The sequence below is a fragment of the Buceros rhinoceros genome, unplaced genomic scaffold (assembly GCF_000710305.1).
Source record: "Buceros rhinoceros silvestris isolate BGI_N320 unplaced genomic scaffold, ASM71030v1 scaffold2087, whole genome shotgun sequence".
Taxonomy (NCBI): domain Eukaryota; kingdom Metazoa; phylum Chordata; class Aves; order Bucerotiformes; family Bucerotidae; genus Buceros; species Buceros rhinoceros.
This window is the reverse complement of record NW_010420242.1, coordinates 1-12,114: the sequence shown is the minus strand read 5'-3', so window position 1 is coordinate 12,114 and position 12,114 is coordinate 1. Positions and strand designations below refer to the sequence as shown.

Below are 12,114 nucleotides of genomic sequence, written 5' to 3'. Positions count from 1 at the left end.
ATGCCCTGGAAATGGGAAATTAGGAAAACCTGGCAATCAGAGGTTTAAAGCTGACCAGAACAAGCCCTCGGGCTTGCTTGCCATCTTTCACCACCAGCCTGACTGTCTGCTTATTCAATATTAACACAACAAGACTAAGAGTGAGTGAAAACAACTCCACACACCTAACAGGGAGAAATACAGTGAGTTCTTTGTTTACATAAGCTCAACATTTCTCACAGAAAGAAACTGCCTCAAAGATGTTGCTCAAGATCCCCATCTGGAAAAAAAAAATTGACCCTTCCTGAATAGTTCAGATGAAACATGGAGAATGACAAGCATCCTGTTGATTAAAAAATATCCTTTTTCCCATCTCAGTTTAAAATTCAGACTAAAAAAAACCCCTAAACAAACCCTGTCCTGTGAATGGAACAAGATACATTTTTATTCTTATAGTGTTTAAAGCACTGGCGACTCTGCAACTACTTTTTACCCTCTTCCCTTAATTCACACTCTTATTCCCTACCGATGACAACAGTCATCCCCTAGCTGGAGTAAGCTATGGAGCTCCACTCCAGAATTAATGAAAAGAAAAAATAATAGATTAAGAAGAAAAAAAAAAAGTTGAACACCATGAGTGCAAGGGAACAATCCAAATTATCACAGATAAAAATGTAGTCATCGGAAAAGGTAGAAGAATTTAATCTATGCCACCTGAAAAACAACAACAAATATTCTGTCTCGAAAAAAAATCTTACTTTATGAAGAAGTGCAGTTATTTATTTATTGCCAGTGTAGATAGCCATTTCATAGATTTTTTAAAAGTTCACGTTCAACTTTCACGTCAAAAGGCAAAAAGGTATGTGCTAACTCAAAATGTTCATCTGATCAATGTAGTAAAGGGCCCAAAAAATAAAGTCCATGGGTTTATCTATCACCGGTCCCCCCAACTAAGATTTTTTTAGGAGTTTTTCAATAATGATGTCGTAATTTCAGTTGCTGTACAAAAATATTACGTTTCAATTGCTATACCAAGGATGCATTATTCTTGATTTGCAATAATCTTAAAATATAGAGGGGAAAGTTAAAGAGTAGTGATTATTTTGGAAATTCAGCATAAAGACAAAGAGCTCTTCCTATAATTTAATCTTTTTCAAACATGTTGAGAAATATACCTTTGAGGAATTAGTCTACACATCTACAAATAATTCAAATCATGATAGGGAAAATATCAGATTTTTTCAGCTGAGAACATGGGAAATGAAGTCTAGGACAGAACTGTTCTGCACACTTCTGAACTCTCAATCCCATCAGCGAGAGGGGGAAGTCATCTACTTTGAATTCACCAACTGCAAGAACAGTTTGGTGAACAGCATGCTGAGGTACTCAGATTACAGATTCTTTAAGTCAATCAGGATTCCATAACTAACAATATTTAGCTCTTTAAGTAATATTTAGGTCTTTTAGATGCCTAAGAAAACCTACAAAGCTTATCTGTATGAGTTAAGAGTACACTTAGTCCTTATCATGTAAATTCTACCACTGAAGTCATGGGGACTACCCAGAACTGATTAAAATGGACACCTAAAAGCCAAATGACCATTTCTAAATGCTGTTTCTTCTAAACACATTTTGTAGCAGTGACGACAGTGAAGCAATGCCTGCACTAGAATACTATTTTACATTTGTTCACATAGTTTTCCTAGTGGGAGCATCTAGATGTTTGGCTGTACAAAAATCACAGAAAGTCAGTCATCAGACTGAAGCTAGTAACTCACTTTATCCATTGGACACAGCTAAATTCTGCAGAAGGGTGAAAGGAAGACTGTTTCTTTAGCAGAGCAGACTGTTAGGAATAACGAGGAACTGAAAACTTTATCCAAAGGCCAAAGAATAACCTTGTGTTTCATCCCTTCATCTCTAAACCCTGTTTTCTGGAGAACTCCTAGTCTTGGGAGTTTTACTGAATAATGCAAAGACCTAAGCTACCTCTATTCCACCTGAACCTGCACAGCCAAAGTACTTTGTCTGAGACTAAATATAATCTTAGATAACATCTAAATAAGCAATCTGGGTCTGTTTCAAAAATCATGATGCTGTCCTTAAAGAATGACTGTTAAATACAGGAGTCACACTGTATTAATAAGCTTTGTGGCTGTAACTAAAAAATGTGTTACTTATTCTTAGTGACTGACTTGAGTTATAAGATCACTGCTCCAGAATGTGAAATATTTTAGAAAATAATTTCTTTCTTTCCCCTTCTGTATTACCAATAAAATGAAACAGTGCCACAAGCAAAGGCTATTATTATTCAAATGTTTCATTCACCCCATATATTCAACATAAGTTGTTACTTTTCAGCTGATGGTCAATGGATGATGCCATAATTAATAATCCTTCAGTCCCAAGATCCAACATATTAATTTCTTTCAAGTGTACTCTGTGGTTTTTTTATATGCTTGCAGGTTCTGAACCCACAAAGTGCATAGCAAAAAGAAATCTGACAGAAATAACATGCTAAAACCGAACATGTACTGAAAACCAACTGTTTCTTCTAAACATATTTTGTAGCAGTGACGACAGTGAAGCAATGCCTGCACTAGAATACTACTTTGCATTTGATCATGTAGTTTTCCTAATGGGAGCATCTAGATGTTTGGCTGTACAAAAATCACAGAAAATCAGTCAGTCTGAAAATGTACTGAAAATCAAACTGCATGCTTTACAATAAATGTGGGGAAATGTAATACAAAGAAACTATAAATAGAATCAATTTTTAAAATACCAATTTCAAAAAATTCAAGTACTGAAAAATGTTGTTGGAAAAGATGAAAAAAATGGCTAGAAAACTTTTTAATCAAGTTCAAGAATTCTACAAATTACTCCAGCAGTGGTAACTTACCAAATAAAGGCAAAGCCTTCACTGAGCGGAGAAGGTAAGACAAGAAACTTGGAAGAAGACAGAACTGTCTAGTGAAATCCACAACTTCAACAAATTACCTTGCATTGATTTGTACAGCCTGGAAGCCGCTACAACCACTGCCCTAAACAAAAGTTTAACCACAGTTCCAGGAGGTACAAAAACCAACCCAACATTCAACCCATCTAACACCACTTCTGCATGTGCTTGGATAAATCATCAATGGATTATTGTGACAGGACCATAATTACACTGAAAAGGGGGAAAAGCAGTTAAATACGCCCATATTGAGAAATACGTTGTAGGAAAGTTTCATAAAAATGCCTCCAAGCTCCTGTCTTTCCAACCACTAAAGGGAAAGAAACACAGTTTTCCCACGTATTTCCTGCTTTCAAAGACAATGCCATAATAAAACCCTGAAGGATAATTCAGGTAACTGGGAAAATCTAGTGCTTACATGCTTTGCTGAAAAAACCTCCAACAGGCAAAGCAATGAACATGGACAAACACGGGTTATCGGTAACCCCTATTCAGTGACACGGAGAGTAGATTAAATTATTTCTTATTGTTCAGACTTTACATGTCTCACAAGGTAAGTATTCTATTACCAGGTGAGGAGTGCATAGTAACGTACATTTAGACATCATATAAATACTCTGATGTGTTTCATATTACATAAAACAGGACATTAGGAACTAAAAAAATAAATTTCCTTCACCCTATCAATCGTGTTCGTGACAATAAAATTAGCACTTTTACAGTCACTGGAAGTCAGTATCACCTTCTGTGCCCCGTGAACCACAACAGGACTGTCATCCTGGGTTTCCCCGCACTGCAGAGGAACGGATAACATTTTAGCTATCTTGTTGTCATAACATAATTTTTACAAACGTCACATACTTTTGAATTCATACTAGTTTTTCAAATGTTCTTTGTTTTTACTTTTTACTAAAGGAGTAGTTGCAATACAAGAGTTCTTTAGAGACAGAGAGTGAGGCATACTACGTGATTTTGATCTAGACACTTTTCCTGTATTTTTAGGCCCAAGCCATTTGACAGAAACGCAGAGCCATGTTACTTTGACCAGTGTTTTGAAATTACGTCCACTCAAGGATGCATTTTGACAAAGCTTCCGCAGAATTCCTCCCCTCCCTACAAGAGAATGCAAATTGAGCACTCTGTTTAAAACTACTAACATCTGGGGAACAAAACTCTGAAAGCAAAATCCTCAGTGATTGAGACTTACATAGTAAAGCTACAAAACTACAGTTATATAAAAATGTGAAAAATAAGAATACAAAGCTTTCAAAGTTACTGTTAACACACAAAAGGAAAACTTCCGTGTCTTTTTCTTAAAACTAAAAAACAGAGGCTTATAGCTGCTGTGGTTTACATCCCCGATAATTTTGCACTTATTCACCAGAATATGCAAGAATTCTGCTGAAACTTTTGCACCAGAATTTCACAGGTTCAACTGTAAAGATGTGGCTATCCAAAGTCTAGCATAAAGGCAGTATATTGTTAATATTTATGTCTTTAAAATATCGTATCATTGAATTAATATTTCTATACAGGAAAGAAACAGTTATTTAGTTCCAGACAACTTGATAACATCTCTTTCAACTATAGTTATAATTATCATGTACAAACTTCCAAAGCAGAAGTTGTCAAGATTTAACATTAGCATTAATTTATGTCAGGCATCCATTTCTCCAAGACAGCAAGAATCGAAAAGGAAGTATCATCTTAATTGCCACTAATCTGCCCATTTTTAATTAAATTGATCAGTAATTTATTATCTTACCCAGCGGCAGAAAGCTGTTAGTATGCAGCTTTAAGAGACAGCATATACCAGTCCTTCTAATTGCTAACACTATCATGGTTCAAAAATAATTTAAAACTGCTCAGCCATATTTCTTTCAGTTCCTGCACTGCATGATACCCACATTCCACTTAAAACCTCTGTGAGGGACTCCAGAGCAGCATCAAAGAATCACAGAGCCACTGAGGCTGGAAAAGACCCTTAAGATGCAGTTCAATCTAACACTGCCAGGTCACCACTACACCATGTCCCTAAGTGCCACATCTATACATCTTTTAAACACCTCCAGGGATGGTGACACAGCCACTTTCCTGAGCAGCCTGTTCCAATGCCTGACAACCCTTTCAGTGAAGAAACTTTTCCTAATGTCCAACCTAAATCACTCCTGGGGCAGATTGAGGCCATTCAGCCTACCTGCACTGGTCTCCTATTTTCTAGTCTCCTACTCCAACACAGGCATACGATCTTGATTTTGCTTTAGAGAGACATGATTTCCCCGCCAAAAATGTTTAGAAGATGTAACATTTGATTCCAGCACAGCCATTAATAGGATTTTCTGAACATTGTATTTTTTAGTACCATGCACTGCAGTCGCCAACGCAATTAACTGGAATAGACATGGCACATTCACCCAAACTTTGTGTAAAACTTCTAGTCAGTGGGAGGTTTTCTGTTGATTTCAATGACAACTGATTTAATTCTGATGGAAAAAAAGTACTACACGAAACAACTGTGAAAAGAACAGAGAATAAATTTCAAGAGTTTCAGGAAATACACTCATTATCTCCCTTTCATTGGTTTTATAGATAAAAAGGATTGACATATGTTATTGCTACTATTTGAGATATTAGAATATAGTTTCTGGGCTACCAGAATCAGAACTAACATTGTAAAATATTCTGTAATACTTTGTGAATGATCTGCAATATACAAATAATAGATTCTTGTTTACAGAGCACAAGCGTACACAAATGGAAATGTCTAGACATTACTTCCCATACATTGAAAAATACACAAAACCCAAAAAGATCTCTCATTTCAGTAATCAAGCAATGCGATATTTCAAATACGAAACTACATAAACTTTTTAATTATAGATCATTTTCACAACTATGTTTTTTGTAGTAGAAGCTAAGCACGTGTTGCAAGTGTTTTTATTAAATAGAAACAAGGTTTTGGCCTGAAATGGGCATTAATAACTCAAATATACACCAGGGAAAAAGGAATAGTTACACTAGATATTTACAATGCCAGGAAGAACAAAGAAATAGAAATAAAATTTATAAGTCTTCGACTTTTTTCTCAAAGCTTTCCTTAAATACCTAAGTAGCTCATATACTTAAATTCATGGCTTAAGCAATATATAGTCATCCCAAATTACTACATTCTTTTCATTCAGCATACCTTAACGAGTTTCATGAGGTGGTAAAGGTCTTCAACCTCATCTTCCTCACAAGGGGTATACTCTCTTGCAGTATTCACACTGGTACCCTTTATGACAGCACGGTAAAGCGGCAAATCCAATGCATCAGCATATAGGTCAATGGCATGGTGTCCTACTGTCTGATACATATAGCTGTCCAACTCATCAGTCTGCTCTGCCACAACGAAGAAATGATATTAAGGTACGTTATTTCAACAATTACAGATAATCACAATACTACAAAGCACTGAGAAAATCTAAATGTTAGTATTTTTCAGTTCACAAACAGATGCTTGATGACAATATCTCTATAAACACGGAAAGAAAAAAAAAAATCTATTTCTCCACCCAACAGATGTATGGAGAGGAAGACATCTGTCACAAACATGGTGCCTATTTGGAAATTGTGGTGTCTATTTCTTCTTCAGTATTCCTCCCTGCTTCATCCAAAAATCTCATAATGGTCCAACTCTGCTCCTATTTATATGGTAATTTTAATAGGAACACAGTTCGGAGGCACAAACCCAGATGCATTTCAACATACTCAGAGCACGAAATCTGGAATGCCCTGCACCACTGAGAATAAGCAGTAGGTTGTCAAGATTTCCAGAAACTTTACTGTTAAAATTGGTATCGTGGTCATCAAGAAAGAAGAGGAGATTATTTCTTCTTGAGTAAAAGTAGGCTGTTATGATGTTTTCGCATTGCTTAATTCACAAAAGGGAAAGGAATATCCTGTTGTAATATCCAGGCACTTTCTACCTTCACTCATTTTAAAAATTAAGCTAAAAATCAAATGATCTCTTTGCCGCTATTGCCTTAACCGGGAGAAAAATTTAGCTGCATTTTCTTACAAGCAGTTTGTAGCCTGCAGATAAGAAAAAAAAAACCAACAGCTAAAATGCAGACATCATGGACTAGAACTAAATCTCAAACTATATGATATAAAATCTTTCCAATAATTTTCCAAACAGACTGACAAAACAATGTATCATTATTGGTGAAATCTCCACTTTATTTATTAAAAGCTCAGGCAGTGCAGGGTTTTAATGTTAATTTTTAATACAGGAATTTCTCTTAATTAACGAGACACATCAAGCATCTCTGCTGTACACCTACATAGCAAGCCTTGTGAAGAAAAACATTGATCAAGATAATGAATTAGTGATGTAACAATTAGGCCACGTCACATGTGATGCCACACAACAGATAAGCTTTTGCTCAAAACAGGCCCATCCAAACCCATAATCACAACTAACCAAACTAGACGAGAAGAGTTGATTTAAAAAAACTCAGTGTTTTGCAACATACATGAATATGACAAGCTTTTTAAACTGGTATTTAGTACGGAATACACAGTTTCTTTATTAACTGAGACTCTCCAAGCAACTGTGGCGCAAGACAAAATAAAATGAATGGCACAAAATCCGCTATTGCCTGAAGCACCTCAATTAACTTTCCACAAAATTTCCAACTACACACTTAAAGAGAGCATTTTATGATTTTAATGACAATATTCTACACTTCTGATGTGGATAAATTAGTTTTAACACAACATATTTCAACAAGATTAGACATGATCATATCCTATCTACCCAAAAACTAAACTGTTCCTGCACTCCCTAGCATTTGCCAGTTCCGTCCGTGACTCATTTGTAATGGCAGTTCTCTTTTTTCCTTCCCCTTCTGTGTGTCTTCCTACCACACAGTTACCAGACTTAATTGTTTAACACATGTTGACCAGTACATTCTCCCCTTCCAGCTGGGAAACAAGTCTCTTCCTTTTCATGTCCCACTTCAAGTTCAATTTATGCTCTAGTCCCAACTCTAGTCCCAAATACTCAGTTCATCCTGATTTGGACTACCTGAGTGTCTCCCATTCCCTTTCACAGAAGTAAGTCTAGGCGCAGCCTCTGAGGAACTCATCAGAAAACTCGTGCAAGCTCAAAGGAAAGAAAAATGTAGGAAAAAGAAGTGCACCAAGGTTGATTCCAACCCAGATCAGTTCCCCAAGCCAGTTCACATATGCTGGGCTAGAATAATGGAGGAAGGTACACAAGGTTAAAAACAAGTGAGGAGCATCAAAACTGTCTATTTCTGGCAGCTGGAATGGTTTATGCCAGTTTTAAAGCATTCCTAGAAATACAGTGTTTTCTTTGATGATAACCTCTACCACATTTTACTATTTGTAAATATAGTGAATACACAATCTCTTCAATTACCACCAGGAATATTTGTATTCTCCATCTTTCTTTTACTGATCATCATCCTCAGTCTCCCCTTTGAGGAAAAATACATTTAATACATCTACATACCATTTGCTTTTTTCTCTCTCTTTCAAGATTTCTAGATTGCCCTTCAATATGCACAGCTACATGAAAACACAAAAAGGGACTTAATTCAGGCACAGCTGTGCCTCCTTTGTTTCTAATTAAAAAAAAAAAATTAAGAAATGTGGCTTTCATACCTGTGTTGTCATCAGGTCTTAAATTGGCTAGAGCAACAATCTGATGCCCAGCAGCAACACACTGCATCATATTATAACAGCTGTCCTTCCCACCACTGTAAGGAAAAGAAAATGGTGGCAATTAAAAGTACTGAAAAAAGTTTTAGCCCCTTACAACTTTTGCCTAACTACTTAAACATTAATATCATCAGAGCTCATTATAAAGTTTTGAAATAAAAAAAAGGTTACAAAATATTGCCAGTAGGAAAAGGGTGATTTCGCAACACAATGGTTACTATCTGAGTACCTACACACAGCATCCACAAAGCACATACCCCGTTCAGAACCTTATTACTGATCTGAGAGGTTCCATGAAGAACAGCCACTTACACTGGAATCCCTTCAGAACAAGGACTGTCTTCCACTCCAGAGATTAATTACTCTGTATTCATTACCAGATAACTTGGATTAACAGAACAGTATGTGCTGCAGAGAGCTGCCAGTATTAGCCATCTTTTTAAATGAAGACTGGCATGTTAGGAATAACATTCATCCTTCACAGGATACTTGGCCTGAAGCTTCAACACTGTAAGTGTACTTCCCAGTCTCAAAAGCTGGAATTTTACAGGCAGTAGGTTCAGCTGACACTGTGTTGAACATACAGATTTTTTTACCACATATAACTGCAAATAAAAATAATTACTGATTAAAAAAAAAAAAAGAAAACCAAACAGAAGGATATTCTTCCCTGCTACCAAGACATAACAAGAGAATACAGTTAATTTTTATGTTCATTCAAGATCCACTGGATCATTTCCCACTATCAGTGAGGAAAGAATCCTGCTCTTCTGGTGTAACTGAAATACAGTATTTTTTAACCACAGTCAAAAGAAACATTTCAGCCTAACAACAAAACCAAGAGTGCTCTAAAATACACACTGCTTACAAAACCCACGTCCAGACTCACAGCCTTCAAACTACAACTGCAGGTGGAGATTCTGGGCAGCTGCTTTGAATGCCAAGGCGCAAAAACCAGTCCAGGGCTGGAAGTAGAACAGAGATTTGTAAACCTGAGTCTTGCCTTAGACACATGGACAGCACAGATAGCACAAGCAGCCCTTGCTGTGTTTCCTATTACTTTTTCAGCATTTCCACCATGAAGTTCACACCTTTACCTAGCCCCCTATGCAAGAGCTTGAACACACCTCCCAGGAACATAATTGCACAGCTACACCCCTCAAATTTCTGCTTAGATCCATGCTAAAATTCTGTATGCTGACCTTAATCAGCTGTATAACTCAAGCCTAAAGTACAAATAATATAAATAACATGGCATCCTTTCATAGTTAACAGACTTTCTAAAAGCAGTTGCTTATGTTTCAGTGCTATAAAAGTATAACATAAGCATAAATGTTATAAGAAGATCCCTAATTTGAGGTTCCATCTCTACCTGACATTACTCTCGTGCACACCCACAACTTCCTTCCAACCACACACAGACAAAAAAAAAAAATTTAAATCATATGTTCACTAATTCTGGACACTGTGTTTGATAGCTTGAAAGCATAAACAGGATTCACTTCAAAACGCGAAATTTCAGGCTTAACAGAATCATGATGAGACAAAGGCTCTTTTCTTTTGGAATGACTGCACACTAAACAATAAAAGCGTCCTACTAGTTCTCATTTCACCTCCAAACATAACTTTAGAAAAATAACTATATGACAGTAGATAATTGTCTATGTTTTTTACAGCATTACAATATTAATTTTTGTCAACAAAAATTAAAAGGACACTAGAACAAAATCTATTAATGATTTCAATTAATTTATTTTAACAAAAATGCTAAGATGAGGCTATATTCTGAATTCTCACATCTGACCACTGGTTGCTTGACTCAAATCTGTAGAGCGCTCCCTGGATCCTACGCTGCTGTACTGTTATTCATTTTCTATATCATTGCTACCATTGCCCTAAAAACTAACCTTACCATGAAAGAAAATTAAATGTTGCCTCAATACAAGGCCTCTAATCTAGCTGTAAAACACACGACGGTTAAAACCAGCTGAGGCCAGACAGCCCATGGTGTGGGAGAAAGGTGGACTCGGCACAGTCCCAGCCTGGCTGTTGCCTAATAGCGTGTAAGAAGAAAAAAAAAAAAAGATGAAGGCAAGTAGTAATGTAGCCCAGGCACTCCTCTCAATTCTCATCACAGGAAAAAAATCACTGGCCTTTCTGTACAAAACTGTACGACGTTGGGCCACAGTCAGGGTTAGTTTTGAAACTGTCGTGTACCTTAACAGAAGTACGCTGAGAAACAAACAAAATGCTAGAAGAAAAAAAAATATAACAATAAAGATACAGATCTATAAAAGACTTCCAAGCCAAATCCCTTTCTATTGACAGGTATAACCATTTCCAGCAAAAAAATTCTAAAGGAATTAAAGAGTTGAAATCATCAGGTAGAAGACTGGCTTTAAAGTGTCTATGATTTAGCACAAAACACAATCAAAGGTTTGCCCCATAAATACCCCCTTGAAGCAAGGCTATCAACTTTAAGTGCAGCCAACATTTTAGAAGAAAAAGCAACAGGTTAAAGTAGTTTCACATATAATCCTGACCTTTTCTGAAGTAAGAAGCACTTTTGAAATACCTCTTTTCCCCTCTAATCTTTGAGGGTAGCTCTGTTACAAGGATTTCAGACACTTTGATGTCTCTTTAAAACTCTTCTTAAAACTACTGAAACTAAATCCATCCTTGTAAAATTGCCCATTAAAATAGCACTTGTGTTAGAAACCTGTTTTTAGGATTTTATTTCATCCTGCCTTTTAACACATTCCTCTACTTAGAGAATATCAAAATAAATAAACCTGGAAGACGAAATCTTATCTATAAAACAAGAAAAAGCACTAGAGCTGACTTCTCTTACTCTGTATTTAAGCAAATGTTGAAAAACACAGATAACATTTGCTGTATTTTCTCCTCCTTGGATGACGTCTGGAATGATTTGCAATTGCTGTGCCCAAACCCCCATTCCAACAAGGTTTGATATTTGTCATTTCCTCAGAGAATTTAATACATTGTATGTTAAGACTTCAGTAAAGAGTCACTGCACCCGAAAATAAAACTACACTGCTCAACACGTACAGGCTCCCAAGCCTGTTGTTTTTTATTTAATTATTATTTCTGCAGAAAATAATACACCTGTCCCTGTCAGAAAATATTAACCTCTTTCTAAAAAAGAAACACAAAAAAGCCATTTAAAGTAGAAGACCTACAGAAAATGACAAAAAACAGCAGGAGCGTGAGGGGGGCAAAGGCAACAGCCCCTGACAGGCAGGGTTTTGTCCAACTGCAACTATAAAAATGAGATCTTCATCGTTTCAAAAATGAGCAAAATGAAATCTCTCTCAAAAGACACATTAGAAAAATCAGAAAATTTATCCTAAGAGAGCTTAAGATATTTGGAAAGGAAAAGCACCTGGCAGTTTAGCTGCAAACGAGCAGGACTCCACCTGACTGCA

The 12,114-nt window shown here is 36.4% G+C and overlaps 1 protein-coding gene across 1 annotated transcript in view; it reads right to left on the bottom strand.

Annotated features, from left to right (window-relative positions):
• Positions 1-8,706, bottom strand: part of DPH6 (diphthamine biosynthesis 6) — a gene marked incomplete at its 5' end in the record, with an annotated part of 60,496 nt that extends 51,790 nt beyond the window's left edge. Inside the window, 2 exons of the mRNA XM_010139219.1 lie at positions 6,126-6,319; positions 8,612-8,706. Of these exons, the coding sequence (XP_010137521.1) occupies positions 6,126-6,319; positions 8,612-8,706 (289 nt within the window). The remainder of the gene's footprint in view (positions 1-6,125; positions 6,320-8,611) is intronic.
• Between the last annotated feature and the right edge of the window lie 3,408 nt (positions 8,707-12,114).